We start from the raw sequence: 27,455 nt of genomic DNA on the forward strand, positions 1-27,455 counted from the left end.
TTTTGTTTAAATTTTAATTTATTTATAAATTATCATATATAATTTATTTATAAATCATATAATGGAGTTTTTTTGCAGCTTTTTAACTTAACTATGAAATATTTCTAGAGCAAAATAAAAAAATTCTGCGTCAAAGCTTTTAGTATAACTAAAGCTTTTTTTGTAAAGCTTTCTTTAATTAGGCTTAAATTCAAAATTGTTTTATTTCAAATAAGTTTTTTACATAATTTAATAAAATTTTTTCTCAAAAGCTTAAATTTTAACTAAAGCTTTTTGTAGGGCTTTTTTTTTATTTAACTTAAATGAAATTTAATTTAAAATTTGCCAAAGCTTTTACCGAAATTAATGATATTTTTACAGTTTTTTCAACTTAAGGTTTAAAAGCTTTTAATATAACTAAAGCTTATTTGTAAAGCTTTCTTTAATTAAGCTTAAATTCAAAACTAATTTATTTCAAATAAGTTTTTTACATAATTTTATAAAGTTTTTTGACAAAAGCTTAAATTTTAACTAAAGCTTTTTGTAGAGCTTTATTTATACAACATAAATGAAATTTAATTTAAGATTTTACCGAAATTAATGATTTTTTTTAACTTAAGGTTTAAAAGCTTTTAATATAACTAAAGCTTATTTTGAAAGCTTTCTTTAATTAAGCTTAAATTTAAAATTAATTTATTTCAAATAAGTTTTTTTACATAATTTCATAGTTTTTCATTTAAAAGCTTTAGTTTTAACTAAAGCTTTTTGTAGAGCTTTTCTTTATTCAACATAAATGAAATTTAATTTAAGCTTTTACCGAAATTAATGATATTTGTACAGTTTTTTCAACTTAAGGTTTAAAAGCTTTTAATATAACAAAAGCTTATTTGTAAAGCTTTCTTTAATTAAGCTTAAATTCAAAATTGTTTTCATTCAAATAAGTTTTTTTACATAATTTCATAGTTTTGCATTTAAAAGCTTTAGTTTTAACTAAAGCTTTTTGTAGAGCTTTTCTTTATTCAACATAAATGAAATTTAATTTAAGCTTTTACCGAAATTAATGATATTTTTACATTTTTTTCAACTTAAGGTTAAAAAGCTTTTAATATAACTAAAGCTTATTTGTAAAGCTTTCTTTAATTAAGCTTAAATTCAAAATTGTTTTCATTCAAATAAGTTTTTTTACATAATTTCATAGTTTTGCATTTAAAAGCTTTAGTTTTAACTAAAGCTTTTTGTAGAGCTTTTCTTTATACAACTTAAATTAAATTTAATTTAAAAGTTGCCAAAGCTTTTAACTAAATTAAAAATTTGTTACAGCTTTTTCAACTTATCAGTGATTGTTAGTAACAGTTTAAAAGCTATAAAGCTTTTGTTTCGAGCTTTTTCATTTTAAGTTTAAAGTAGTGATGATTGTTAGTAGTATTTTCCAAAAAAATTAGCAATTTAGTTTAAAGAAATCATATTTAAAGCAGCAGTAAAGGAGCAGTATAGCAGCATAAACTTAACCTGGTTTATTTTCAATTGATCCCAACATATATTTCTCTGCTTTATTATTAAACTCTTAACGATTTCTTTTGATTCAACACATCTAAATTGCTAATAGGTAACATCAGGTGGTCGTATTACTGTGGGCCAAGAGGCGTGAACTGCGCGACAAATAACCATACCAATAGAAAACATTGATGAGCAGAAATAATATGGGAAAGACAATGCGAGAGGCACGATCTATTTTTGATACCGAATTATATTGAGGTGTACGTTTGCCTTTACGCCTAGCCTCCAGTTCTTCGCGGCGATAATAGGACATACGTCTGCGTGCTGAATATTTACGGGGGGTTGAACCTGTCATTACAAAAGATTCATTTTTTTTTAGAAATTTCAAAAGCTTTTAAGCTTTTTTCTTTTACCTTCATTCGATCTCAAATGTTGCTCCTCATCATCTTCGTCTTCGGAAACCTCAAACTGAGCTTTATGTCTCGTTTTATTGCTCTTACCACAAGGCCAATTCAAACAATCCAGCAAATTGTACCAAAAGCCCCAACATCCTTTAAATTTACCATCTTCTGAGCGACGACGACGATTTCTTCTGGCCGATTCTCTACGTTGTGGTATGTTTATGGAACACATGGACAAAGGTATGACCTCATATATTTTCGACTCTGTACTGGTGGCATACTCAGAATCCAGGTCACTTCTATTACCCGTCTGGCTGTCTATCATTTCCGATTCGGTATCCGATTCCATTTCCTCTATGATAAAGTAACACTCTCCCGAGCCGTATTTAGTGAAATAGTGCACTACGGCAAATTGTAAAATGGTGGCAAATATGAAGGCAAATGAGAGGAATACAAAAAAGTCCAAGGCCGTGGGATAGGGCACTTTGGGTAGATCGGTACGTGCCTCTAGGCCCAAGAAAGTCATGGTAAGGACGGTGGTTATGCCCAGAGAAACACGATCAGCGGTAGCTTCCCTGTTGAGCCAGAAAGAGACCCAGGAGAGCACCACTAGCAAGCAGCAGGGTCCATAGACTTGTATGAGAAAATTGCCCATGTGACGCTGTAAATGGAAATTCACCATGAGCGTGGAATATTCGGCTGAAATGGTAAGGGTTTTGAGAAATTGAGAGAAAAAAATGGAAATTTGTGGGGAATTCATAATTTAAGCTGGGGGAAAGGAAAAATAACAAGCATTATTGAATAGCTGAATTGAGACATATAGAGTTCTGTTGAAAAACTAATGAAAAAAGCTCAAATTATAAATAAGGGATTTTTGAAATTTGTTTGGGAATTCAAAATTGTAACTGGGGAAGAACAAAAACATCTAAATATTCATTTTTTTAATGAATTGAGTCATTATTTCCATAAATTTATTACAAAAAATGTATAAGGGATTTTTGGAAATATTTTGGGAATTTTAAATATTTTACTGGGGAAGTTTAAAAACATTAGGAAAATAATTTTAAACAAAATTAAAACTTATTGCTTGCACTTTTATTTATTATTCTGTTAAAAAAATGAAAAAAAAAACTAAAATTATAAATAAGGGATTTTTGAAATTTTTTTGGGAATTCAAAATTTTATCAGGGGAAGAACAAAAACATCTAAATATTCATATTTAGTAAATTGAGTCATTATTTCCATAAATTTATTACAAAAAATGTATAAGGGATTTTTGGAAATATTTTGGGAATTTTAAATATTTTACTGGGGAAGTTTAAAAACATTAGGAAAATAATTTTAAACAAAATTAAAACTTATTCTTTACATTTTTATTTATAGTTGTGTTTAAAAACCTTTAAAAAAGCTCAAATTATAAATAAGGGATTTTTGAAATTTTTTTGGGAATTCAAAATTTTAGCTGGGGAAGAACAAAAACATTAAAATTTTTGATGAATTGAGTTATTATTTCCAAAAATTTATTATAAAAAATGTATAAGGGATTTTTGGAAATATTTGGGGAATTTAAAATACTTTACTGGGGAAGTTAAATTTTTTGGGAATTTAAAATTTTTGCTGGGAAAACTCAGAGAAACCGACTGTGCACTATTTATAATTAAAATACAATTTTTTTTAAATTTTTTTTAGTAAAAACTGCATTTAAAGTAAAATTTTTATTTTGGGGATTTTTGACAATTTTTTAGGAATTTAAAATTTTTGCTGGGGAAACTCCGAAACAATATAAAGTGCAAGAATAAATTGTTTTAAAACTCATAAGTAAAATAAAATGCCAAATAAATGTGCAAAATGTTGAATAATTTAGGGGGGATTTTCAAACTTTTTTCAGGAATTTAAAATTGTTGTTCAAATATTGCAAAAATATCGTTCAAATATCTCAAAAACATATTTTTATACAGAAAATTACCATAAAAGAAAAATTATTTATTGGGGATTTTTGAATTTTTTTTAGGAATTTAAAATTTTTGTAGAGAAAACTCAGAGAAACCGATTATGCACTGTTTATAATTAAAATAGAATTTCTTTTTCATATTTTTTTTATAGAAAATTGCCTTTAAAGTAAATTTTTTATTTTGGGGATTTTCGGAAATATTTTAGGAATTTAAAATTTTTGCTGGGGAAACTCCGCAACAGTATAAAGTGCAAGAACAAATTGTTTAAACTCAGAAATAATATAAAAAAAATGGATTTATTTCATAATTGTTAAGTTATTTAGGGGAGATTTTCAAACATTATTTTGGGAATGAAAATTTTTTGTTTAAAAATCGACAAAAAAATTAGCTTAAAGCTGTTTGTAATTAAAAAATAGTTTTATTTTCATATTTTTTATATAGAAAATTATCTTTAAAGTAAAATTTGTTATGGGGGATTTTTGAAATATTTTTAGGAATTTAAAATTTTTGCTAGGGAAACTCAGAGAAACCGGCTATGCACTATTTATAATTAAAATACAATTTATATTTCACAATTTTTTTATGGAAAATTGCTTTTAAAGTAAAATTTTTATTTTGGGGATTTTTGAATTTTTTTTGGGAATTTAAAATTTTTGCTGGGGAAACTCAAAAACAATATAAAATATATTTATATTGTATTTTTAATCAAAAAATAATTAACCTAGAAGAAAATTCTTGTAATTTCCAATAATATCTCTTCAAGAATCCTTTAAATTATACCTTCTAGAGCTTGTTACCTTAACTTGAGTGCCAAGTTGTTTCCGTAATGTGTTCAATTTGTCTAATTAACAAAATTGATTTTTGAGCTTTAATAAGCAGTAAATGTACAAATCCAATTTATCATCGTTGAAAGTCTCCAACCCCAACCCTCAACCAACCTCTCACATTCATACTTTTGCACAGATATATAGATTGTGCATCTTGAATACTTATGTACTTGGATGCAAAAACTCTTAAGCCAATATCAACATCGTCATATTCTTCTTCATACAGACAGCGTCATTTTATGCAACACACGAGACGTACAAATTAAATGACCTTAATTGATATGAAAATCATAATTATTGTAATGCAAATGGCAACAAAAGATGAACCACAACAAAAAAAATAAAAAAACTGGGGAAAATAAAAATTTAACAAAAATTGATTTTATTTTTTTTACGTTTTACACAATTACCTTAAATTGGTATGTAAATGACATGTAAAAATGTGTAAATAAAAACAGTTTAACGCAAATTGTACAATGAGCCGTTAAATATGTAAGTAAAAGCAAGAGTTGTAAATGAAATAAAAATTACGTGCCACACAACAATTTTTAACCCTTCATCAAAAATGGGGATTTTTCGTTTTTGTTTAGGAATTGAAAATTGTAGCTGGGCAAGTAGAAAAATGATATAAAACATACAATTTTGAAAGAAAAGTACATTATTTTCTTTCATAAACTTAAAAAAATGAAGAAAAATTTAGAGGGGATTTTTGAAAAGTTTTTGGGAATTCAAAATTGTAGTTGGGGGGAAGTAGAAAAATCTTTAAAATATTAAATTTTCATGGAAAAGTTCATTATTTTCATACTTAAACTTAAAAAAATAAAGAAAAATTTAGTGGGGATTTTTTAAAAAATTTTGGGAATTTAAAATTGTAGTTGGGGGAAGTAGAAAAATCTTTAAAATATTAAATTTTCATGGAAAAGTTCATTATTTTCATACTTAAACTTAAAAAAATGAAGAAAAATTTATTGGGGATTTTTGAAAAGTTTTTGGGAATTCAAAATTGTAGTTGGGGGGAAGTAGAAAAATCTTTAAAATATTAAATTTTCATGGAAAAGTTCATTATTTTCATACTTAAACTTAAAAAAATAAAAAAAAAATTATTGGGGGATTTTTGAAAAGTTTTTGGGAATTTAAAATTTTTTACCGGGGAAATCAAAAAATGATACCTTGTTAGCATTTAGAAGACGCAATTAACAATTATTTATATTTTCTTTAAAATTGTACAAAATTTTGGACTTCCCCGGTTAGAAATTTTAAATTCCCAAAAACTTTTCAAAAATCCCCAATAAAGTTTTTCTTTATTTTCTTTTGTTTAAGAAAGAAAATAATGTACTTTCTTTCAAAGTTGTATGTTTTTATAAATTAAGTTATTTTAAAGGGGATTTTTGAAACTTTTCGGGGGATTTTAAAATTTTAGCCGGGGAAGTATAAAAACATAACTATTTCGTAACAAATTATTAAATTTAATATGAAAAACTGTAACTCTACACTTTGGAATTAAAAATTTCTTTAGGGAAAACACAAGAAATGCAAGGAAACTGTATTGGGGATTATGGGGATTTTTTTTTAAATTTTTTGGGAATTCAAAATTTTTATAGGGGAAACATAAAAACAATAAAGCAATACCACTTTTGAACTAATTTTTATATTATTTATTAATTTTTCCTATAAAAACAAAATAACACCCAAAAATGTTTTGGGGGGATTTTTGAAATTTTTTTGGGAATTTAAAATTTTTGCTGGGGAAACATAAAAATAGCAAGAAAATAATGTTTAAATAAAATTTTTATTTTTTGCATTTTTACTTATAATAATGTTTAAAAAATCGTAATAAGTTAAAATTTTAAATAAGGGATTTTTGAAATTTTTTTTGGGAATTTAAAATTTTAGCTGGGGAAAAACAAAAACAACAAAACATTAACATTTTTGATGAGTTGAGTTATTATTCTCAAAAATTTATTATAAAAAATGTATAAGGGATTTTTTGAAATATTTTGGGAATTTAAAATTTTTGCTGGGGAAGTTAAAAAACATAAAGAAAATTATTTTTAAACTAAATTAAAACTTATTGTCTAAATATTTATTTATTATTCTGTTCAAAAAAAAATTAAAAAATCTCAAATTATAAATAAGGGATTTTTTAATTTTTTTTTGGGAATTCAAAATTTTAGCTGGGGAAAAACAAAAACAAAAAAACATTAACATTTTTGATGAGTTGAGACATTATTTCCATAAATATATTATAAAAAAATGTATAAGGGATTTTTGGAAATATTTTGGGAATTTGAAAATTTTTACTGGGGAAGTTTAAAAACATTAGGAAAATAATTTTAAACAAAATTAAAACTTATTGCAAAACATTTTTATTTATTATTCTGTTCAAAAAAAAATTAAAAAAGCTCAAATTATAAATATGGGATTTTTGAAATTTTTTTGGGAATTCAAAATTTTAACTGGGGAAGAACAAAAACATCTAAATATTCATATTTTTAATGAATTGAGTCATTATTTCCATAAATTTATTACAAAAAAATGTATAAGGGATTTTTGTAAATATTTTGGGAATTTGAAAATTTTTACCGGGGAAGTTTAAAAACATTAGGAAAATAATTTTAAACAAAATTAAAACTTATTGCTTCATTTTTATTTATAGTTCTGTTGAAAAACCTTTAAAAAGCTCAAATTATAAATAAGGGATTTTTTAATTTTTTTTGGGAATTCAAAATTTTAGCTGGGGAAAAGCAAAAACAACAAAACATTAACATTTTTAATGAGTTGAGACATTATTTTCATAAATTTATTATAAAAAAATGTATAAGGGATTTTTTTGAAATATTTTGGGAATTTAAAATTTTTGCTGGGGAAACATTTTTTTTAAATTTTTTGGGAATTCAAAATTTTTACCGGGGAAACCTAAAAACAATAAAGCAATACCACTTTTGATTAATTTTATTTTTTTTTTCCTATAAAAACAAAGTAACACCCAAAAATATTTTGGGGGGATTTTTGAATTTTTTTTGGGAATTTAAAATTTTTGCTGGGGAAACATAAAAATATAAAAAAAATAATGTTAAACTAAATTAAAACTTCTTTGTTTATATTTTTATCACTAAAAAATGTCAAAAAACTCAAATTATAAATAAGGGATTTTTGAAATTTTTTTGGGAATTCAAAATTTTCGCTGGGGGAAAAACAAAAACAACAAAACATTAACATTTTTGATGAATTGAGACATTATTTCCATAAATTTCGTATAAAAAATGTATAAGGGATTTTTGAAATTTGTTTGGGAATTTAAAATATTTACTGGGGAAGCATAAAAAAACATAAAAAAGCTAGATCAAGTTAAAAACCACATTACTGTTTCTATTTTCCTGTTAATTTTTTGTTCAAACATTAAAATTTTTATTTTGGGGATTTTTGAAAAATTTTTGGGAATTCAAAATTTTTGCTGGGGAAACATAAAATAACACTAAAGAGTTTAATAAACACTTAAATGCTGATATTATTCGTTGTAATCGAATTTTGTTCCATCTCTTAAATGATTAATTTTCGAAAATTTGTGTGTTCTGCATATTTTGATATGTTGTGAAGTGCAATTCTGGTAATTGAATTTATTTTTAACCTGTTATATGTGGCCAGCTATTTGTTTTGCTGTTTTTTGTGCAATTTTTTACATATTATAAAGCACACTTTAAGGCTTTGCGTAGGCATATTCAGTTTCAGGGAAAGTAGGCAACATTTAAGAAATTTTTAGGTAATTTTTTAAAGCATACTTTAAGGATTAACTAAAATAATCTAATGTAAATTAGTACAAAACAGATTTTGGGTTTTTTTAACTCTTCAATTACTTACATGTCTGTGACATATCCAAGCGTATACCTCGACCCTGTTTGTCAAAAGCTGCCTTGTCCAATTGTATGCCTGTACCGCGAACATGTTGATTTTTAGCTGCTGGTCCAGCAAATGTTGTTACAATTTTACTATTTTTAGCGGCATCCTGTTGACGTTGCTGCTGCTGCGGCTGATGTTGGTGGTATTGTTGCTGTTGCAGTGAAAATTGTTGCTGTTGATGGTGATGCTGCTGTTGCTGTTGTTGTTCTCTGAGCTTGTAGTTGTTTTCATCAATGACATTTTGGTAATTGGGTGAGGCTGCTTTGTAAACAACGTCCGTTATATTACCAGCCGGACAATCGACCAAATCAAATTGTGACAATTTCATATCCTCAGCTATGGCCACAGCTGGTCGTTCTTTATTCCAGCGATAGATAACATCGGCCGTGGTATAACCAACTGCAAGGCAACACAAAATACAAACATTTACAGCACATAACAGCAATACAATAGAAGGGAAATATTGTTAAATAATAATAAACAAAATGAAACAAAAGAGAAAAAATAAACGGAAAATTCGCCAAAAAAAAAATACACAATAAACTTGATGTTGTGAAATTGGAAAAAATGAAATAAAAAACAAAATTGCTTTAAAAAAAAATCCACAAATTTTCATGGAGTTAACAAAAAAAAGTAGATGTTTCAGTGTTAAATAAATATCACAGTTAAACTCTCTTAAACCCCCCAAAGTAAGCTATTTTTTATTTCGCAAATAAACAAATTAACCAGGTTTTTGTATTTACTCTAAAAACACAATAATATTTATTTAGTTTTTTTTAAAAAAAAATAAATAAAAATCAAAATTACAAAAATGCTTAAAACTTTTCTGAGGAAAAAGTTACGAATGAGGCATGAAATTAGTTGATACTCAAAACATAAACATTTTCTTTCAATTTTATAACTTCCCCGGCAAAAATTTTGAATTCCCAAAAATTTTTCAAAGATCCCCCCACAACAAATTTCCATTTTTTTGGTAATTTTTTACCAGAATGATTAGTATTAAGAAATATTTTCTTTTTATTAGCTTCCCCGGCAATAATTTTGAATTCCCAAACATTTTTCAAAAATCCCCCATAAAAAATTTCGCGTTTTTTTTTAATTTTAGCTACAATAATAAGTATTAAGAAATATTTTCTATTTATTAGTCATCCCCGGCAATAAATTTTAAATTCCCAAAATAGTTTTTAGAAATCCCCCAAAAAAAAGATTCCTAATTTTTGATAAATATTTGGGAATTTAAAATTGTTTCTAAAACATAAAAATAATATAAAAATTAAGGAAAATGTTTGATTTGTATAAAAAACGAAGAAAACTCAAAAATATTTATTGGGGATTTTTTAATTTTTTTTTGGGAATTTAAAATTTTATACCGGGAAACATAAAAAAAATCTTGAAATTATTGTATTAATGGGCATTTTTTGTGGGGAAAATACAGAAACATTATAAAACTTGAGGAAAATGTAGGATTTTTTGTAAAATCCTGCCTAAGAGTCAAAAAATATTAATTGGGAATTTTAAAAAAAATCGGGAGAATTTTAAATTTTAGCCCGGGAAATATAAAAAATTGAATTATGGGGAATCTTTTGAGTTGAAAATACAAAAACATTATAAAACTTAAGGAAAATGTGGGATTTTTTGTAAAATCCTGCCTAAGAGTCAAAAAATATTAAATGGGAATTTTAAAAAAATGTTTAGGAATTTTAAATTTTTGTCGGGGAAACATCAGAAAAATTGATAAATTCATTAAAATTTCAAATTCACACAAATTCCCTAAAAACATATAAAAAATTTATTGAGAATTTTTAATTTTTTTTTTGAGGAATTTTTGAAAACTTTTTTTGGGAATTTAAAATTTTTGCCCGGGAAACATAAAAAATTTAATTATGCGGAATCTTTTGTGTTGAAAATCCAGAAACATTATAAAACTTAAGGAAAATGTAGGATTTTTTGTAAAATCCTGCCTAAGAGTCAAAAAATATTAAAAGGGGATTTTAAAAAAAATTTTGGGAATTTTAAATTTTAGCCGGGGAAACATCAGACAAAATTTTAAATTCATTAAAATTTTAAATTCACATAAATTTCTTAAAAACATAAGGATATAAAATTTATTGAGAATTTTTAATTTTTTTTTGAGGAATTTTTGGAAATTTTTTTTGGGGAATTTTAAATTTTTGTCGGGGAAACATAAAAAAATTTAATTTATGGAGAATTTTTTGTGTTAAAAATACAGAAAAATAATAAAACATAAGGAAAATGTAGGTTTTTTTGAAAAATCCTGCCTAGGTTTTGACTATTAGGCAGGATTTTTCAAATTGGGAATTTTAAAATTTTTTTTGGGAATTTTAAATTTTAGCCGGGGAAACATCAGAAAAAATTTCAAATTCACACAAATTTCCTAAAAACATATAAAAAATTTATTGAGAATTTTTAATTTTTTTTTGAGAAATTTTTGAAAATTTTTTTTGGGAATTTAAAATTTTTGCCCGGGAAACATAAAAAATTTTATTATGGGGAATCTTTTGAGTTGAAAATACAAAAACATTATAAAACTTAAGGAAAATGTAGGATTTTTTGTAAAATCCTGACTAAGAGTCAAAAAATATTAAGAAGGGATTTTAAAAAAATTTTTGGGAATTTAAAATTTTAGCCGGGGAAACATCAGAAAAAATTTTAAATTCACTAAAATTTCAAATTCACACAAATTTCCTAAAAACATAAAAAAATTATAAAAAATTTTTAATTTTTTTTTGAGGAATTTTTGAAAAAAAATGTTGGGAAATTAAAATTTTTGCTGGGTAAAACAAAAAAGTTGAAATTATATGGGAATTTTTTGTGCTAAAAATCCAGAAACATTATAAAACTTAAGGAAAATGTAGGATTTTTTGTAAAATCCTGCCTAAGAGTCAAAAAATATTAATTGGGAATTTTAAAAAAAATCGTGAGAATTTTAAATTTTACACCGGGAAACATAAAAAAACTTAATTATGGGGAATCTTTTGTGTTAAAAATCCAGAAACATTATAAAACTTAAGGAAAATGTAGGATTTTTTGTAAAATCCTGCTTAGAGTAAAAATATTAATTGGGAATTTTAAAAAAAAATCGTCATAATTTTAAATTTTAGCCCGGGAAACATAAAAAAATTGGATTATGGGGAATCTTTTGTGTTGAAAATACAGAAACATTATAAAACTTGAGGAAAATAAAGGATTTTTTGGTAAAATCCTGCCTAAGAGTCAAAAAATATAAATTGGGAATTTAAAAAAAAAAATTTTTAAGAATTTTAAATTTTTGATTAAATTGATTAAAATTTCAAATTCACAAAAATTTCCTTAAAACCTATACAACATTTATTACGAATTTTAATTTTTTTTTTGAGGAATTTTTCAAAATGTTTTGTGCTTAGGAGTCAAAAATATGAATTAGGAATTTTTAAAAAAAAAATTGGGAATTTTAAATTTTTGCGGAATTAAATTTCATTAAAATTTCAAATTTCCTAAAATCTATAAATAATATATTGGATTTTTTTTTATTTTTTGTCGGGAATTTATGAAAAAAAATTCCAAAATTTATTGGGAAATTTTAATTTATTTTTTGGGGAATTTAATTTTTATTGGGAATTTTATCAGAGTCAAGTGGGAATTTTAAATTTTTACCGGGAAAACATCAGAAAAATTGATAAATTCATTAAAATTTCAAAAAATTCGGGGAATTTTATTTTTTTCTCAGAATCTATGAAAAAAAAAAATTCGAAAAAATTTAAATTTATTGATTAGGTATTTAAAATTTTTGGGATAACGAATTTATAGGGAATTTTTAATGTTCTTTTTTTGGGGAAATTTTTTTTTTCGCCTCGAATTTATAAAAAAAACTATCAAAAAGTTAAAATTTATTAATTAGGCATTTAAAAAATATTGTTGGGAATTTTAAAATTTTAGAGAATTCTTTAAAATGCTTTAAAAGCTCTAAAATTGTTTGGGGATAAACATATTTTATGTATTTTCTGTTCCTTACATTTAAAATTAATTTAATAAACCTCAAAAGTATGCAGTAGTTTTTTTTTAATGCATCATATTGCTTTAACTTTGGTCAACATTTCAAAAAATTCACAATAGCCATGAATTGTAATGTAAACACCTAAAAGTATGCCTTATTTTTATCTACATAATAAATTAATGCATGTTTTCTAAGTACCGTTTGCAACGTTTAAGCATTTATTAAAGACGCCTTAAAGTATGCAGTGATTTTAGCCAAAATGCCTTAAATTGACCTTTTTAATACATTTTATAGTTCCCCATTTCGCTTTTTTTGCACAAATTTAAGATTCATCTACAAAGTCACTTGGTTAAGTCTCTAATAGTTTATTTTAAGCCTTAAGTATGTATAATAAAACGAAAAAAAAAAATAGAAAATGCTCATGGAATATAAGTTTTTCATCTTAAAACCAAACAATTATTTGTTATTCAACAGTTATAACTGGCTGCTGCTTAAATATGATTGTTATAACAAAAGCCCAACCAGGCTCTTAATCTTGTCTACGAGTGCAACTACTACAAACACCTACCAACCAACCTCCCTTATATGTAGCTAGTTTTGCCCTTACTGCTGGATGCTGCTGCTGCTGTCCTTATAATAAATATGAAAATAATCGTTAACGAATGTGTTGATGTTGGTGGTTTAGTTATATGAACCTTAAACTGTAGCTTGCCTTGCCTTGTGTTCCACTATTGCACTCACTGCTCATGGTTGTCGTTGTCGATGATACCACGAGTAAGTATGTAAATGAAAATGAATATTAGTTTTACATGTTAGAATTATTTAAGCATGCATGCTTGATTTCATGGTTTATATAGCTACAGATTTTTGTTTCTTTTAACCAAATATATTATCAATGTTATGTTGGCTGTGCTATTTGCCATCTTATGAAATTTAGTTTTGGTTTTTGTCTCTTTTCTTCAAGCTTTCAAAAGAACAATAGATAATGTGTTTATATTATGAAATAATATTAAGTATTTGGTTCTATACATTTATTTAGTTATGCCTAAAAATAGGCCATGATTGGTTGCATAATTTTGTCTATATAGTTAGACATTGTATTAATATTTTTTTTTGTGTGAGCCTTAAAGTAGGCAATGATTTTGTTAATGACTGAGACGTGCTCTATAAAAGAAATTAGAATGTTAAAAATAACATGCTTAGACTTGACTGACTAACAATTTGAAAAACAGTTATGTCCTTAATTTTGAAAGAATAGAAAGAGGTCAGTTTGAAATTTAATAAAAAAAGAAAAAAATTAAAGAAAATTTTTTAGATAGTATTTAAAGGGAGACTCCCAAAAGTATGCCCTACTTTTTATTAAATAAAATAAAAAATAATAATTCCAAAAACAAATAATTGCAAAGCATTTATGCATTTGTGCCAAAATTTACACCTCAAAAGGTCAATATAAAAGTTTTTAAAAAATACGGCATACTTTTAGGTACTTTTGTGAAAAACTCCGTTTTAGTACTAATTCAATTAGAAATATCAATCACTAAAGTTTAATTTAGAAGAAAAAATTTTTTTTTGCTACAAAAAAAGTACTATTTTGGTACTATTTTACAAAATATTGGTACCTTTTGCAGAAATATTGTTTGAGTATTGTTTCATAATTAAATTTTTTAGTAAAATTAACTTTAAATTTTAAATTTAAGTAAAAAAAAAAATAAAATTGAATTTGGTACTTTTTTCTAAAATAGTACTTTTTAGTAAAATTAACTTAAATAGGTAGTTTTTTCATAAATTTGATCATCATATTAAAGTATTATCAAAAATTTTTTTTGGTACTATTTTTAAAATTTTAGTACTTTTTGAAAAAGTACATTTTTTGGTACTATTTCGATAAATAGTACTTTTTAGTAAAATTGATTTTAAATCTTTAATTGATAATAAAATATGCAAATTTTTTCAAAAAGTACTTTTTTGGTACTATTTCGATAAATAGTACTTTTTAGTAAAATTAATATTAAATCTTTTTTTGATAAAAAAAAATTCATTTTGTTTCGAAAAAACTATTTTGGTAGTTCTTTTTTAAAAATAGTACTTTTTAGAAAAATTTAGCAGTTATATTTTTCACAAATTTGATTTTCATATTAACAGTATTTAAAAAAATAATTTTTTGTACTATTTTTAAAATTTTAGTACTTTTTGAAAAAGTACTTTATTTCGATAAATAGCACTATTTAGTTAAATTGATTTTAAATCTTTAATTGATACCAAAAAAATCATTTTGTTTTTAAAAAGTACTATTTTGGTAGTTTTTAAAAATAGTACTTTTTAGTAAAATTCATCATTTAATTTTTCAATAAATTTGATCTTCGTATTTACAGTATTTTCAAAAAAGAATTTAAAATTTTAGTACTTTTTGAAAAGTACTATTTTTGTAGTTTTTTTTTTTTAAATAGTACTTTTTAAAAGAATTCATCAGTTAAATTTTTCACAAATTTGATTTTCATATTAACAGTATTTTAAAAAAAGAATTTTTTGTACTATTTTTAAAATTTTAGAACTTTTTGAAAAAGTACTTTTTTTGGTACTATTTCGATAAAAAGTACTTTTTAGTAAAATTCATTTTAAATCTTTAATTGATAACAAGAAATTGATTTTGTTTCGAAAAAGTACGTTTTTGGTAGTTTTTTTTTTAAAATAGTACTTTTTAAGAGAATTATTATTAATTATAGAATTTTTCATAAATTTTATTTTCATATTTTCAGTATTTAAAAAAAAGAATTTTTTGGTAATTGTATTTTTAAAAATTTTAGTACTTATTTAGAAAGTATTTTTTTGGTACTATTTCGGTAAATAGTACTTTTTAGTAAAATTAATTTTAAATCTTTGTGGATACCAAAAAATCAACTTTTCTTCAAAAAGTACTATTTTGGTAGTTTTTTTTTAAATAGTACTTTTTAGGATAATTATAGAATTTTTCATAAAAAATAATTTTTTGTAATATTTTAAAAATTTTAGTACTTTTTGAAAAAGTACTTTTTTTGGTACTATTTCGATAAATAGTACTTTTTAGTAACATTGATTTTAAATCTTTAATTGATAACAAAAAATTGATTTTGTTTCGAAAAAGTACTTTTTTGGTAGTTTTTTTTTTTTTTTTTAAATAGTACTTTTTAGGAGAATTATTATTAATTATAGAATTTTTCATAAATTTTATTTTCATATTTTCAGTATTTTTTAAAATTTAAATAGAATTTAAAATTTTAGTACTTTTTGAAAAGTACTATTTTGGTAGTTTTTTTTTAAATAGTACTTTTTAGAAGAATTAGTATTAATTATAGAGTTTTTCATAAATCTGATGTTTGTATTTACAGTATTTAAAAAAAAAAACATTTTTTTGGTACTATTTATAAACTTTTGGTACTTTTTTGCAAAGTACCGTTTTGATACTTTTTTTAATAAATAGTACTTTTAAGTATTAATCACTTTAAATTTTTAATTTATTACAAAAAATATACTTTTTTTCAAAAAGTATTATTTTGGTACTTTTTTTTACAAATAGTCCTTTTTGTAATATTATTTTTAAATATCAAATTTTTCATTAATTTTACAGTTTAAAGCAAAAAAAATATTTTTTCAAATACTCTTTAAATTGGCGGTATTTGCAAATTTTTTTAATTTTTATATTAAAACTATTTTTTTTTGGAAAAATACTATTTTAGTACTTTTTATAAAAATGTTACATTTGATTAAAATTTCATTAAAAAGTAAAAAATTCCAAGTTTAATTTTTATAATATAAAACATTTATGCAAAAAAGTACTTTTTTCAAAAAGTACCATTTTAGTACTTTTTGGTAAAATGACTTTAAAATTTAAATTGATGGTAAATTTATATAAAAAATATTTTCAAAGATTTATTAGTTAGTAAATAAACATATTTGTATAGAAAGTACTTTGAAACCCGCTTCCTAATTCCCCAATTTCTCTATATTTCTTCAGGCGCCTATTTTATTACCCCCTATTTCCTCCCCCTTTTGTCTTTTACCTTAATGAGTTTCATTTAAAAATGTATACAGCACAATATTTGTTCACTACCAATTCTCTTATGGCTTGTCATTTAACAACACAAAAAATAAAAAAAAATATTAAAAAACCGATTTGTACATCATAAATGTTATTGACTCATATTGACATAAATATTTTACAAAAATCAAACACATACAGTTACATACATACATACATATGTATGTTCTTCACTCTTCATTTTAAACATTTAACATTTATTGTCATATTTTTATATACATGTTGACTACAACAACGATAAACAAAACAACAACGACAAAAAAAAAGGAAAAGAGAAAAACGGCACTTGCTCAAAAAGTATAAAAATGTCTAGAACTGTACAAGCCATTCATTGTTGCTTTATTGCGTGTATTATTGGCAATTTCCGTTAACAATGATTGAGGGAGCAGAGCATGAGAGAGATGACTTATGAAGAGTGTAAAGTGGGTGGCTGAATTGAAGGCTATATGTATTAATGTTTGGTTTGGTGTGCAGTCTTTTTAATGATTTGATGTCTTGATTGTTAAAAATCAAATATTACTTGAGCACATCTCACTCACTTATGTTTGTGTGTATTTGGTGTCTCCACACATGTTTAACATTTGCAACAGGAAATGTATTTATTTTTTGAAATATTATGGCAAAAATATAACGATAAAATGTAGGTATAAATGATCAAATAAATTGCTTACATTTATGAGTATAAAAAAAGACATGATAAGAAAAGTGTTTTACTTTAAAAGATGAAATAAATTGTTTTAAATTTATTGCTTTGAAAAAAATCAAATAAAAGACTTACAAGAGCCAAATTTTAAAGGACATTTTTGTATGTCCATGGGAAAATCTTCCAAATTCATGGGACAGCCAGCTTTAATGGTGAGTCTGTAATAAAAAATTTGAATAAATTCAAAAAATAATAAATTTTCTGCAAAGATATAAATAATAAAATGAAATTTTATGAAATTCAGGTACTTTTTCTTCTAAAAAGTACTTTTTTTAAAAACGTACTTTATAATAAAATGTTAAAATTTTCATAAAAAGTACTATTTTGGTAATTTTCTAAATAGTAGCTTTTTGAAAAAGGTTTTTTTTAATAAACAGTGAAATTTTATGAAATTAATGTACTTTTTTCAAAAAGTACTATTTTGGTAATTTTTTTTAAAAATAGTACTTTTTGGTAAAAAGTTAAAATTTTCATAAATTTCGTTACTTTTCTTAATTAGTAATGAAAAAATAAATAAAATAGGGTACCTATTCCAAAAAGTACTATTTTGGTACTTTTTTAAATAGTACTTTTATTTCCAGAATTTTCATAAATTTTATTATTTTTTCTAATAAACAGTGAAATTCTATGAAATTACGCTACTTTTTCCAAAAACGTACTATTTTGGTACTTATTTTTAAAAAAGTACTTTTTGTAAAAAGTTACAATTTTCATAAATTTTGTTGTTTTTTCTAATTAGTAATGAAAAAAAATAATAAAATAGTTTCAAAAAAGTACTATTTTGGTAACTTTCTAAATAGTACCTTTTAGTGAAATGTTTTGTTATTTTCAGAATTTTATTCTTTTTTCTAATTAACATTGAAATTTTATGAAATTAATGTACTTTTTCTAAAAAGTACTATTTTGGTATTTTTTTTAAAAAAGTACTTTTTGGTAAAAAGTTAAATTTTTCGTAAATTTTGTTACTTTTCTTAATTAGTAACGAAAATAAAATAAAATATGGTACTTATTCCCAAAAGTACTATTTTGGTACTTTTTTAAATAGTACTTTTATTTTCAGAATTTTCATAAATTTTATTATTTTTTCTATTTAACAGTGAAATTTTATGAAATTAGGCTCTTTTTCCAAAAACGTACTATTTTGGTACTTATTTTTAAAAAAGTACTTTTTGTAAAAAGTTACAATTTTCATAAATTTTGTTGTTTTTTCTAATTAGTAATGAAAAAAATAAAATAAAATAGTGATACTTTTTCAAAAAAGTACTATTTTGGTAACTTTGTAAATAGTACCTTTTAGTAAAATGTTTTATTTTCAGAATTTTATTATTTTTTCTAATTAACTGTGAAATTTTACGAAATTAAGCTACTTTTTCCAAAAAGTACTATTTTGGTACTTTTTTGAAAAAAGTACTTTTTGTTAAAAATTAAAATTTTCATAAATTTCGTTACTTTTTCTAATTAGTAATGAAAAATAAATAAAATAGGGGACCTATTCCAAAAAGTACTATTTTGGTACTTTTCTAAATAGTACTTTTATTTTCAGAATTTTCATAAATTTTTGCATTTTTTTTAATAAACAGTGAAATTTTACGAAATTAAGCTACTTTTCCCAAAAAGTACTTTTTGGTAAAAAGTTAAAATTTTCATGAATTTTCTTGCTTTTTATATAATATAATAAAATTACAAAAAGTACTATTTTGGTAACTTTCTAAATAGTACTTTTTCGTAAAATGTTTTGTTATTTTCAGAATTTTTTTTTTTTCTAATTAACAATGAAATTTTTTGAAATTAATGTACTTTTCCAAAAAATACTATTTTATTAAAAAGTACTTTTTGATAAAATAGAGTTAAATTAAAAAATTTTTGCAAATTTTTACTAAATTTCTTAGTTTTTATACATTTTATTTATAATACAAAAGTTTTATTATGAAAAGTACTATTTTGGTACTTTTTTTAAAAAAGTACTTTTTGGTAAAATAAGTTAAAATAAGAAATTTTACTTAATTTCTTAGTTATTATAAAGTTTTATTAAAAAGTACTATTTTGGTACTTTTTTTAAAATAGTACTTTTTGATAAAATTGAGTTAAATTAAAAAATTTTTGCAAATTTTTACTAAATTTCTTAGTTTTTATACATTTTATTTATAATACAAAAGTTTTATTATGAAAAGTACTATTTTGGTACTTTTTTTCAAAAAGTACTTTTTGTCAAAAATAATTTAAAATAAGAAATTTTACTTAATTTCATAGTTATTATAAAGTATTATCAAAAAGTACTATTTTGGTACTTTTTTAAAAATAGTAGTTTTTGGTAAAATTAAGTTAAATTAAGAAATATTTGTAAAATTTTTATTAAATTTCTTAGTTTTTATAGATTTTATTTATTATACTAAAGTCTTGTTATGAAATTAAGCTACTTTTAACAAGAAGTACTATTTTGGTACTTTTTTTCAAAAAGTACTTTTTGTCAAAAATAAGTCAAAATAAGAAATTTTACTTAATCTCATAGTTATTATAAAGTATTATCAAAAAGTACTATTTTGGTACTTTTTTAAAAAAGTACTTTTTGGTAAAATTAAGTTAAATTAAGAAATATTTGTAAAATTTTTACTAAATTTCTTAGTTTTTATAGATTTTATTTATTATACTAAAGTTTTGTTATGAAATTAAGCTACTTTTAACAAAAAGTACTATTTTGGTACTTTTTTTCAAAAAGTACTTTTTGTCAAAAATAAATTAAAATAAGAAATTTTACTTAATTTCATAGTTATTACCAAAAAGTACTATTTTGGTACTTTTTTAAAAAAGTACTTTTTGGTAAAATTAGATTTTATTTATTCTACAAAAGTTTTGTTATGAAATTAAGCTAGTTTTCATAAAAAGTACTATTTTGGTACTTTTCTAATAATACGTTTTTATAAAATATTTAAGTTTTGCCAGAATTTTCATAAATTTTATAAGTTTTTTTTAATTAACAGTGAAATTTTTTGAAATTAAGCTACTTTTTCTTAAAAGTACCAATTTGGTACTTTTATTAAAAAAGTACTTTTTGTTAAAATTAATTTAAAACAAGAAATAGTTTCAAATTTTTACTAAATTTCTTAGATTTTATACATTTTATTATGAAATTAAGCTACTTTTAACAAAAAGTACTATTTTGGTACTTTTTTAAAAAAGTACTTTTTGGTAAAATTAAGTTAAAATAGAAAAATTTACTTAATTTCATAGTTATAATAAAGTATTATCATAAAGTACTATTTTGGTACTTTTTTTTTAAAAGTACTTTTTGGTAAAATTAAGATAAAATAAGAAATTTTTGCAAATTTGTACTCAATTTCTTCGTTTTTATACATTTTATTTATTACACTAATGTTTTATTATGAAATTGACTACTTTTTCCAAAAAGTACTATTTTGGTACTTTTTTAAAAAAAAGTACTTTTTGCTAAAATTAAGTTAGAATGAGAAATTTTGCTAAATTTTCTTTAAAATCAAATTTTTTTTAGTAATTTTCTTTAAAAACTATATATTTTTTAAATAAATTTTTTCAATTTCTTATTTAATTTTTCAATATCACCAGCCCTTAAGTATTTTTTTGCAATTTCCTTTACTACCAATTGTTGTAAAGTACTTAAACATTTATAGGTTTTTTTTCTTCTTGGTATTGCTTACCTACTTGAATACAGCACCCTGCCATTCTGATAGATACGTACGAATTTATTTGGTGTCGTTATTGTATGCAAATAACTTTGTTTGCCATTGTAGAAATATGTATCGGGTTTCCAGATACGAGCCAACATTGAAACACTTAATGCCAATGTATCTTGGGCACCCTTGAATGCCAAACGTTTATCCACCCATGATTGACGAAAATAACAATCCATGGAATAAGTCTATAAAAAGTGAAAGAAAAAAAAGGGGAAAAAATCACTAGATAATTGTTAAATAATTCTTTAGAATCACAGCTTATAGATTTGTTTATAATTATTATGAAGTAGGTAGGGAGAATAAATTACCATATCAACTTCCGAAATGGGTCCCATACTGCGCACCATTATATCCACCTCCACAGTAGCAGGTGGCCCTAAAATTACAAGAAAATTTCATGATTAATTAAAAATTTCTTTATGTGATTTCCTAAAAATCAATAAATCACAGTCTATGTTAAGATATGTTTAAAGTAAATTGCATAAATTTGTTTTAAATTTAATACTTTCTTTATGTTTTATCAGGTATCTCATTAAAATTATACTTAGATTTATTACTAACTAGAATTCTATTCATATTTATTATTTATAGCATATTTTTAGGCTTTACAATATGTATTTTCAATCAATGCTAACGAAGACGTATGATTAATTTAAATTCATGCAAGTTGTTCGTTACGTATGATTAATTTTAATAACATCAAAGTTCAGGGTGACATATGAGTTATATAAATTAAATACTATCAAGTATTATGATGTAAATATTTGTTATTTTGTTATAAATAACTAAATTATTAAGATTATTTTATAAGTTTTATATAATAAACTAGTTAACTTCCTAATTGTTTATATTTAGAATTCAAACTGTCTGTGTTTATTTAAATTCATGAAGAAAAGCTTTGGTGAAAATCCCTTTAACCATTAAATAATACCATCTACTTATGGTAATTGTATTGGCCGCTCCATAGAAAAGAAAATCCCAATTCCATAAATTGAATATAAAACAAAGTGATGGCATTACTATCATCTCCATCAGCTTTTTATTCATTACATTTAGTTATTTCAGCGCACTAGAACATCTCCACCTCCCCAAAAAAAATTATAAATGAATCTTGCTAAACACTTGATTACAGTCATAGACCTACATTTCCATTAAACAAGTTGATAAGGGAGTGAGTCCTTATGCATTTAATTTATTAACGCAGCCCACATAAAACTAGATGCCATTTCCGTTCAGCGCTTTTTTCTCATTTTTTTTTTTTTTTGTTTGTGTCTGTTTGCTCAGGATATAGATTATATTAACATATTCATAAAGAGTACATCACACACACAAATACTCTTATGAGTTGTTTTTTTTTTTCATTCAAGGCAAAATTTAATACTTGTACTTGTAGTTGTTACAAAGTCATTAAAAAGTGTTCATTTTGCAAAAAAAAGAGAGAATGTACCACAAAACAGAGGACGCTGAATTATGAAAAAAGATTTCTAACAATTGCTAAAGAAAAAAAAACACAAAATAAACAAGAAATTATAATAAAGTTATGGGAAAAAAATATTGATAAATTATGAAAAATAATGACAGATTTAAAGAGTAATTAAAAAAATCGAAACACATGGTAATACATCGAACAAGTATGTATTTAATTTTGAAAAATACTACTTTTTTGAAAATAGTAGTAAATCGAAAAAAAGTATTTTTAAAAGAAACTTAATCATTTTCCAGTTCTCTCAAATATTTGAGCAAATTTTTTCAAAAATACTACTTTTTTGAAAATAGTAGTAAATCGAAAAAAAGTATTTTTAGGAAACCCTTAATTATTTTCCAGTTTTCTTAGATATTTGAGAAATTTTTTCAAAAATACTACTTTTTTGAAAATAGTAGTAAATAGAAAAAAAAATATTTTTAAGAAAAACTTAATTATTTTCCAGTTTTCTTAGATATTTGAGCAATTTTTTTCAAAAATACTACTTTTTTCAAATTAGTAGTAAATCGAAAAAAAGTATTTTTAAGCAAAACTTAAGTATTTTTCAGTTTTCTTAGATATTTGAGCAATTTTTTCAAAAATACTACTTTTTTGAAATTAGTAGTAAATCGAAAAAAAAATATTTTTAAAAAAAACTTAAACATTTTCCAATTTTCGTAGATATTTGAGTAATTTTTTCAAAAATAATACTTTTTTGAAATTAGTAGTAAATCGAAAAAAAGTATTTTTAAGCAAAACTTAATCATTTTCCAGTTTTCTTAGTTATTTCAGCCATTTATTGAAAAATAATACTTTTTTGAAAATAGTAGTAAATAGAAAAAAAAATATTTTTAAGAAAAACTTAATTATTTTCCAGTTTTCTTAGATATTTGAGCAATTTTTTTCAAAAATACTACTTTTTTCAAATTAGTAGTAAATCGAAAAAAAGTATTTTTAAGCCAAACTTAAGTATTTTTCAGTTTTCTTAGATATTAGAGCAATTTTTTCAAAAATACTACTTTTTTGAAATTAGTAGTAAATCGAAAAAAAAGTATTTTTAAGCAAAACTTAATCATTTTCCAGTTTTCTTAGTTATTTCAGCCAATTATTGAAAAATACTACTTTTTTGAAAATAGTAGTAAATAGAAAAAAAAAGTATTTTTAAGCAAAACTTAATCATTTTCCAGTTTTCTTAAATATTTGAGCAATTTATTGAAAAATACTACTATTTTGAAAATGGTATTAAATAGAAAAAAAATATTTTTAAGCAAAACTTAAGTATTTTCCAGTATTCTTAAATAAAAAAACTACTTTTTTGAAAATAGTAGTAAATCGAAAAAAATATTTTTAACCAAAACTTAATAATTTTCCAGTTTTCTTAGACATTTGAGCAAATTTTTTCAAAAATACTACTTTTTTGAAAATGGTAGTAAATCGAAAAAAAGTATTTTTAAGAAAAACTTAAATATTTTCCAACTTTCCAAGATATTTGAGAAAATCTGTTAAATTTTCTAGAAATATTTTCTAAAAATACTACTTTTTTTGAAAATAGTAGTAAATAATAAGAATAATTTAAAAAAAGTGTTAAAAATTACTCTTCTATAACAGTTGACCAAACAATTTTTAAATTTCATTAAAATTTTTGCTAAAAGCACTATTTTTTAAAATAGTAGTAGAAAAGTACTATTTGAAAATTGTACAAAAAATCAAATTTTCTACAAACATAAAGCTATTGCAATATGCTAATCAAAGAATTTTCCAGTTTTTTGGATACTTGAGCAATTTTGTTAAATTTTCTAGAAATATTTTCTAAATATACTACTTTTTTTGAATATAGTAGTAAATAATAAAGAATAATTTAAAAAAAAAGTGTTAAAAATTACACTTCTTTAACAGTTGACCAATCAATTTTTAAATTTCATAAGAATTTTGGCAAAAAGTACTATTTTTTAAAATAGTAGTAGAAAAAGTACTATTTGAAAATTGTACAAAAAATCAAATTTTCTACAAAAATAAAGCTATTGCAATATGCTAATCAAAGAATTTTCCAATTTACTAAGATAATTTGAGAAAATTTGTTAAATTTTCTAGAAATATTTTCGAAAAATTCTACTTTTTTGAAAATAGTAGTAAATAATAAAGAATAATTAAAAAAAAGTGTTAAAATTTACTCTTCTATAACAGTTGACCAAACAAATTTTAAATTTCATTAAAATTTTTACTAAAAGCACTATTTTTTAAAATAGTAGTAGAAAAGTACTATTTGAAAATTGTACAAAAAATCAAATTTTCTACAAAAATAAATCTATTGCAATATGCTAATCAAAGTTTTTAACATTAAATAAACTTTTTAGCGATTTTTCCATATTTCTGGTACTTTTTTAACAAGTTAAAAATAGTAGTAGATATTTAAGAACTGAATATAAACAAATTTAAAAGTGCTAAAAACCACAAAATGTTTATTTAAATTTTTAAAAGAGTTTTCTGGCCTCATATTTATATTTTAAGTACCTTTTAGGAGAAAATAAAAATAGTAGTAGAAAAAAAAAAATTTTTAAAAAAACTTAAAGTACTTTTTTAAATAAAGTAATTATTTAAATACAGAACAATATTTTTTTTGGGACATTTTGGTACTTTTTTGCTAAAATGAAAAAAAATACTTGGTACTTTTTTGGAGAAATTAAAAATAGTAGTAGAAAAAAAATACTAAAAATTTAAAGTTTTAAAAGTTAAGAAAACTTAAAATACCTTTGTAAATAACGAAAAATATTTTTTTTTGGACATTTTGATATTTTTGGTACTTTTTTTACAAAAATAAAAAAAAAGTACTAAAAAAAATTAAAAGTTCAAAATATCAAAAAATTTACAAATTAAATATTTAAAACAATTAAAAATATAATTTGGGTTATATTTTCACATTTTTGGTACTTTTTTGAAAAAAATAAAAATAGTAGTAGAAAAAAAATAAAAATTTAAAGTTTTAAAAGTTAAAAAAAAACTTAAAATACTTTTATAAATAATGAAAAGTATTTTTTTTTTGACATTTTGATATTTTTGGTACTTTTTTGGAGAAAATAAAAATAGTAGTAGAAAAAAAACTAAAAATTTAAAATTTTAAAAATTGAAAATAAAACTTAAAGTGCGGTCTTATATAATGAAAAATATTTTTTTTACAAATTTTTATATTTTGGTACTTTTTTTTGGCTAAAATGAAAAAGTAGTAAACAAATTAAAAAAGTAGTAAAAAAATTTAAAGTTCAAAATGGCAAAAAATGTACAAATTAAATATTTAAAACTATTAAAAATATAATTTGGGTTATATTTTCAGATTTTTGGTACTATTTTGGAGAAAATAAAAATAGTAGTTGAAAAAAAAAATTTTAAACTTTTTATAACCAACATTTAATCTTTTAATATAATATAGTTATTTGTTGTCTCTTAAACTATCTTTTATTCAGGATTCAATAAAAGTAACTTGTCTATTCCTAAGGCGTATGTATACTTAATATTAATTCATTTATTACTAAAAAATATCAATCATACGCCATATTTACCAAACAAACCTTGAATACAAAATATTACTCATACGCCTTGTTTTGTAAATAAACTCTGATTTGAAGACATTTTACACTCAAAACCACTTAAAGTTTTTTTGTAATTTTCTTAAGACTTTTTACACTTGTACAAATAAATATTAAACTAAATTGATTTGCCTTGATTTTGATTAAAGGCAACACCTTTTATATATATTTACCTTAACAATATTTACTCTATAAACACCATTTAATGCTGGTATTTAATTTCAAATTTATCTCACTCACCTCCAAATCCCGGTCGTATGCTGTTGTCATAACCACGCAATAGATTATCCAGCAGTTCAGAGATGTTGGCATGATTGTTGCGCTGTGTTAAACGCATATGAGGAGCTGCCTCTGTTAGACGGGTGGTGGAGTCTAGTAGACCCAACCACATCAAGGCATACAGGCAGAATAATGTTAAACGCAGACAGCAGACTATTTTATTTAGATAAAAATTCAAATATTTTCGTTGCTGCTGCTGCTTTTGTAAGGCAGCCATCAAATGTTTATAACTTGTCACCATAAGCAGGGTCATCATGTGGAGTTGGTTTTTAAAGCTTGTAAGCAGCCAATTTAAAAATGGCAGTGGTCTCATTGTCAGGGTGTTTTGAGTAGTTTGCTATTTATTAAGCTTTTGATGTTGTTTCGGTAGTGGTTTTGTTGTTTTATGGTCTAATTGTTTGTTTTATGATGTTGTTGGCAGTTCTGCAGTAGTTTGTTTAGAAATTTGTTCTCAGAGTAAGAGAGATAGAGAGAGACAGAGAGAGTGAGAGCTAGAGAATGTTAGCAAATTTTGTCTGTTGTTGACAAGTTGTTTTACATTTTTCTAACTTGTTTGTGCTGGAAAATCATTGTTGGTATGTTTGTTGAGCCAGTTTGTTTATTTATTTCCGCCGGATGTCATTTTAAATGACCATAGAGTCTTTGTTTAAGCTTTTATCTTGTATTCTTGCTTAATCTTAAGAAATTTATTTACTTTTGCTGTTTATTATTCTGCATTATTTTATTGTATTAAAAAAAAATTTAGTTTTATTTTGTGTTTTTGTTGGTTGGAAAATAAATTAAGTTTTATTATTTATCACAAAGTTAGAAATCTGTCAAAAGAACTGACAGACACACACATATGAACACTTGTATGACCTCTGAAATAAACTCAGAACTAAATGTTTAATTCATAAAAACATACTTCTAACAATTTAAAAAAATAAAAACTGAATGAAGATCTTAATTTTGTAAAATTACTAAAAGACAAATTTAGCATCCTAAAAAACAATATTTTTTTTAATATAAAATTTTACTTATTTTTGAACAAATTTCTTTAAAACAGTCTAAATACATACTGAGAAACTAAACTTTATTTAAAAGTACTTAAATACTACTGTT

General features: G+C 23.0%; 1 protein-coding gene across 1 annotated transcript; it reads right to left on the minus strand.

Annotated features, from left to right (window-relative positions):
* Nucleotides 1-1,497: 1,497 nt before the first annotated feature.
* Grd (Glycine receptor) lies at nucleotides 1,498-26,610 on the minus strand. The gene is made up of 7 exons (XM_065506095.1): nucleotides 26,316-26,610; nucleotides 21,341-21,408; nucleotides 20,997-21,217; nucleotides 17,401-17,483; nucleotides 8,515-8,952; nucleotides 1,890-2,576; nucleotides 1,498-1,824 (listed from the first exon to the last, which is right to left on the minus strand). The coding sequence occupies exons 1-7, from the start codon at nucleotides 26,608-26,610 to the stop codon at nucleotides 1,592-1,594; spliced, it is 2,025 nt and encodes a 674-aa protein (XP_065362167.1). The 3' UTR covers nucleotides 1,498-1,591.
* Between the last annotated feature and the right edge of the window lie 845 nt (nucleotides 26,611-27,455).

This window comes from Calliphora vicina, chromosome 3 (assembly GCF_958450345.1).
Source record: "Calliphora vicina chromosome 3, idCalVici1.1, whole genome shotgun sequence".
NCBI lineage: Eukaryota > Metazoa > Arthropoda > Insecta > Diptera > Calliphoridae > Calliphora > Calliphora vicina.